At 41.3% G+C, this 6063-nt stretch overlaps 1 protein-coding gene across 2 annotated transcripts in view; it reads right to left on the reverse strand.

Annotated features, from left to right (window-relative positions):
• The window catches only part of pdgfd (platelet derived growth factor d), a 50117-nt gene extending 44903 nt beyond the window's left edge, over nt 1-5214 (reverse strand). For both annotated transcript variants that reach the window (XM_035680280.1, XM_035680279.1), the window contains exon 1: nt 4597-5214. In XM_035680280.1, coding sequence (XP_035536173.1) covers nt 4597-4714 — 118 coding nt within the window. In that variant the 5' untranslated portion in view covers nt 4715-5214. The remainder of the gene's footprint in view (nt 1-4596) is intronic.
• Between the last annotated feature and the right edge of the window lie 849 nt (nt 5215-6063).

Below are 6063 nucleotides of genomic sequence, written 5' to 3' on the forward strand. Positions count from 1 at the left end.
ATTGTGTTTGCCTGTGTGTAGTGTCGGCCCGGGTGGGCGGGTGGGGAGTAGAAATGTCGGGTGTCCTTAGTGTGACTCATGAATTCCAATAACCTCAGGGAGACTCCTCCCTGCTGTCACCCTCGGGTTTAATATGGTGACACAAAGACATTTAGAACCCACTGAACTCATCGAATCAACCAGGTTCATAGCCTGTTTTCCTGCACCGCAATGCACAGAGAAAGAATACATTTAGGAAGGTCTTTTAGACTTTTGATTTCCTTAAATTTAACAAATGAACTGATCAAAAGCTACTGAAAAGTTCCTAAATAGACCTCAAAGTAACATTTCTTTAACTGCTGTTTCCAAGATTTAGAACTTTGAATCTCAACTTTTAAGTCAACATGGACAAGAAGTCATTAAAGTGTTAACATTTAAACATCTACAACTGGGTAAAGTACACCTGCTGAGGAAGTTACTACATGGACCTTAGGTAAGACTGTTTTGTCAAATACACCTCTCTACTTTTAAAACTTTTTTACAACCTCTCCTACAATATGTAAAAGGACATTTGCTGCACATTTGTTGTTTGGATGCTCAAGAATGGCATTAATGACTGCATATTCTGTGTTTGTGTGTTATCACAGGCAAGGCCAACCTGAGTTCTCAGACACAGTCAAGGACCATGACATCACGCTCACTGATACCACCAACGCCTAGCTCAAGAGTATGAGAGCACACATGCTTTTGTGAGCCCAACTCATATGATGCCTGTCTGCATGTGCATATCTGTGCATGAATGTGCATCTTGTTCCTTTTTGTTAATTTCAGTGCTCCTTTTTATGGTGTCAATGTAAATAGGTGTCAGGATGGTAAACCGTGTATAATAAAATGTATATTTGTTTACAATGGTAGACTAAGTGTATTGTCCGCGTGCAGATAGCTTTGTTTTGTGCAACTGTGCCAGGGTTCATTATATTTGCTCACAGGGCCAACAGGTTGAAACAGCTTTTGATTAAAAAGAGCTGAAACAGATGGAGGGTGGGATGGGAAGATAAAGACAGAAAAGAGAAAGGGAGAGATTGAAAGAGGAGGATCTGGGGAGATGGAGTGATATGTAGTGAGGCATGGACTGATAAGAGCACTGAGAGAGGAAGGCAACAGATAAGAGAAGACCTATTGGAAGAAAGAAGAGGAGGAATCTGAAAGATATGCAAGGAGACATTATAAAAGATAATGTGGTTCTGACACTGAAAATAAGTCATATTCTCTTTTTAGCACAGTGAGCATAATGACTGCATGATACAAACACTATGTTTGCAGGGTTGGTCTCTAATGACATATTTTACTTTTAAGTTAGGTGTGTGTGTCTGCATGTGAGTATGTGTGCATATTTTCACACATGAATAAAGTGTGCGTGAGTAATATCATTGCATAACTTTAATCCTAAAGTCAACAGGGTAAAAAAAGATAACAGTGCACTTAAATCTCCGGAGTACTTCAAACATTCTCTTGTACTCACAAACTTGTGCAACACCTTCTCTGGAACTCAGTGTGTGTTTATGTATTTGTACAACAGTGATTTTAAACATGCATAGTAGCCCAGGTGTACCATGGAATTAAACATTAAAATGAATGTGAATATGCATGGATAAAACGAGTCAAAACTAAGTATTTAGTTGCGCTCCTCTAAAACTCCAGCAGAGGGCAGTCACAAATTGCCAGCCAAACATTTTCTCGTATCACGATGCATCAGAGCGTCGTTCAGAAAGGCTCACTATTAAACTCAAAATTGAGAAAGACTGAGATAAGTTGACACTTTATATTCAGGAGATATTCTACTATATTTGCGAGTCACGTTAACACGGTTAAATGTGTTAGCTTACTGCTTGTGTCTGGGTGAAAGTGTCTGACTACTGTCTGAGCCTGCATATACATGTACATGTTTCCCTACCCACAAGTGCTGCTTGCACATACACACACGTACAGAAGTGTTTAAAGGGTTTTATTCTATCTGGGTCATCTGATCTCTTCAGCAGAGATGAAAACGTGTTCAGGGCAGAAAGGCCAAAGAGTGTTTACTTTGTTCTGTGTGTTTACATGTGTATTTGTGCGTTTCCTTTTTCTACAAATACACTCTGTCCCCCTGCCTTACCCCATCCAACCTCTTTAATGCACACACAGACACACTTCAATGGCAGGCAAAAAGAACGAGCAACACGCTGAACAAACACAGGAGGAAAAAGCTTGGGGGGAATTCCTTGAAATGAACTAAGACCTTCTGTCAGAGCCCTAACTCTCTCTCTCTCACACGCACACACACACACACACATTCAAATACAAACAGGTACACGCACGAGCACATTCACATCAACAGTGGTAAATGGATGAGTGAATGCTGCAGAGACCCTATCAGCTGGAGGTTCACCCCTGCACATGGGAACACAGCTAATCAGCACCAGTCAATCAAATAATGGAACTAAGCTCTCATATTCCACATAAGCTGACTGTAAATGGACAAACACAGGGACACAAAGACGTAAAGATTGTGGGCACAGTGTACTTTTGAAGGGTGGCATGCAGTGGATTACAGGACTTTTGGATGACTGCAGCATCTAACAACCAATTCTGTCTCAATAGCAGCTATAACAGCGTCTTTGTGCAACAAGATCATTAAGAGATCATCAAGAGATCGTTAATCTTATCTGATATTAGCAGAACTTAAAGATGGCTTGAGAACTCTATCAGGAGGATCTTTATTGAGCGCCAGTGGCAGTGTTCAAAAAAGGTCATGCCCTCTCATCTCTAAAGCTCCTGTGATAGAACGATTAAACACTCAATTGCTTGAATGATGGAAATGCTGACCCTCTGAAACCGTGCAACATGAAGAAACTGCTAAGATGAAGCATGTTTTTCAGCCAGTGTCTGAGGGCAAAAACGTTGAGAGTAACTGTCCCAGAAATGTTAACAACCATCTTTTCCTTCTCTTGAGAGCACTAAACCAATCATTTCCTGACAAGTACATCACAGGGAGTTCCCAAATTTTGGATTAGTTTGACAGATGGCAAGTGTAGACAGCTCAGGGATATGTGCAACAGTGAGACAGATTTTTCTTTGATTTAAATTTTACTAAACCACACACTAACTATATGTATGTGTTTAGTAAAACATATTTAGTCAAGGCCTAGTGTGGTTTTGAAACACATACTGAGAAGCTGCTCCAACACAAAGAACTCTGATAAAAACTGTTACTGAACGACTAATAAAACTCCCATTTTCTAAAGAACTGTAAAAGCATATTGGTGCTTTGAGGCTGCCTTCTGCTCATCTTTCCTGCTTAATACTTTTTATTCTCCCATTCAGTGAGAAAACAGAGACTTTGTATCATGCTGGTATTTTGAATCTTGACCAAATAGGGTTAGTGCAGCTGTCGTCTTCTTACAGTATCAACTTTTATTTTGTAACAAGCCACTTTCTTTGTCATCACTTGCTGGTTTTCCCTCCTGTCTATCTGCTCTGTCTCACGGTATTGATACAGCACAGCTGTGTGACGGTGTCTATGTCATTCATATACACTCTTAGACTGGACTAGACCCAGCAACTGCTTCTCACAGGTTGTGATCAGCACAGCACTGCAAGTTTGGTTCAGACAGTTTCAGAGGTGTTTTATGGGGAGCAAAGGTCACTAAAATGTAGATTACTTAATGTGTGTGCAGCCAGACTTGAAGTCACGACCTCCCCCTCCATGTTATTCTTTTGTTATAAACACACACAGGAGGAGTGAGAGGTGAAACAGGCCTCAGGGGCAGTTGTCCAGGTTAGAACCTAATACAGTGGTATTTTCATGTTTCCCTGCCAAAAGCAACCCTGCAGCTCTGTGCATGCCTCTGTGTGTGTAATCAAAGGTACTGTAGCACCGTGACTTTAGCCTCAAGGCCACGTGAAAAGTAAGCATGGCGCACCTGCAGGAAGTTAGATAGGCAAGAGGCTCAGGGAATCTGAAGCCTTCAGCTTCAATGAAGGAGGGATGCACTGTAGCAATAATAGAAGTCCAACTCTTAACTGGCTACTAGCACACAGTTGTCTGACACATGCATGCTCCTTATTTGGTTTTCAAAACCAAAAAAAAGAAACTGACAGCATTTCCTCTTCCTCCACAGCTTCTCTTGCACCCACTCTGCACCCTCATTTCACTTTCCCCCTTCCTTCACCAGTGTCTCCACTAGTGTCTGTTGCTGCCATGTCATCATTTGTCACACAAACAAATTGAAAACAATTGTTTTGTCTATTTTAAGTAACACTGTAGACTACCACAAGACAATCAGGCAATATTCCTATTTGCCATTTAAGTATTTCAATATAAAATTGATCGTTTAAAATCCACTGTGCAGAAATAGAAAGGCTAGAGCTTTAAGAAGTCACAAACAAGCTACAGTAATAACAGCTTTTAACACGCTTAAGATAATATAAAATAAAATTGAAACTAATTATAAGAAGAAGACTTTCCTGCAAGATAGTCACTATATCGCACAGACACAGTTTCAGCAGTAAAGATACACAAAACACACAAGCAACATGCACAACAGCAAAAAGAATGAAATCATAAAGACATCTCACCGTCTCTCCTGACGTTGCCCCTCATCACTTTGGCGGTGGAGACCTGAGCCCTCGAGACATCGGTCATAGTCCCTAACAATAAAAGCATCCACATCTGGAAAACCACCGGTCCATTCATGGTGATAGCAAACTCTACAAAACACGCTTTAAATAACAGGAAAATGTCGTTTCAACCCTCCAGTGGCTCAAATGAAAATATGATTTACTTCAAATATCCCGTGACCGAGAAACTTTTTGGTCAAAACTAACTTTCCATTCAGCAACTTTCAGAGCCTCCTCCTCCACCCGCAAATGAGAGCCACTTGTTAACCGCGGTGCCTGACTCCTGGAGCACACGATGTCCCGTCTTGTGCCAAAGAACCCCCAAATCCAAGTGCTTGTCTTCTTGTCAAAGTTATGCGCCCACAAACACCGAAAACAAAACTTTGATGAGCAGGTGGAGGTTAATATAGCTCCGTTCACGGTCAGACATGAGCTTACAGGCGCCGGACTTCTTATCGCCGAGGAGCAAATAAATTCTGTTCAGTCAGTGAGAAATATCCCGCATAGTTTACTAGTTTCTATCTAACGCGTCTGCGCTATGAAAGTCTGCGCGTCAAACTTTGCCAACTGAGCGGTGCGCGCTCACGGTGTGTGTGTGTGTGTGTGTGTGTATGTAATGTGGGTGTGTAACTGAGCAAGATGCTGGGGCGGGAGGTCAGACAGGGAGAGAGACAAATACACTTTAGTGGGACTTTTAAATCATCCACATTAGCCATTTCTTTAGAAAAAGGTCTATCTATCTATCTATCTATCTATCTATCTATCTATCTATCTATCTATCTATCTATCTTATCTATCTAATTTTATTATAGTCATTTTAGTATTGGGACACTTTCTTTCTCCTTCAAAGTGAATTGAGGAAATGCGCCAAAGACAGAACATTTTTTGTAGAAAACCCTCCGAGGGGAGCACAGGGAGGGTCACCACAGTCAGGCACAGAGGAGGAAATGTACCATGAGCCTACTCAAGAGAGGGGAAGTCTCTCCAGTTGAGTGGTAGGCAGACAGCTAAGGAAACAGCTGACATGAGGATGTCATGTGGATTCTGGTGACAGAGGGGAGGACATTACATACCATTTAATACTGTATGTGTTAGTCCTATAGGCAGACTATGTAATGGAGGCACGTCATGATACAATCATGTTAGAAATACACTGTTAAAGATGCTGTTGTTTATTTATTGTTTATTAAAGAGTAAATGACCCCCATCCCTCTGTATGTCCCCTCGCCCCCGCGATATTATCTTCTTCACTGTTTAACATAAGCCGTCGCTTCCTGACTAAAAACAACGCAGATGACATGATTGCACTTGTTGAGGATTCTAATAAGTAAATTCTGGAAATGGATTGCCAGGAATCATTCAATAGGCAGCTTTGTGCAAGCCAAAGGCAGCCCATTTTAGACAGGCGGTATGTGTGAAGTAATT

Source organism: Morone saxatilis, unplaced genomic scaffold (genome assembly GCF_004916995.1).
Source record: "Morone saxatilis isolate NCDOM2014 unplaced genomic scaffold, NCSU_SB_2.0 Contig8, whole genome shotgun sequence".
NCBI classification, from domain to species: Eukaryota; Metazoa; Chordata; class Actinopteri; family Moronidae; genus Morone; species Morone saxatilis.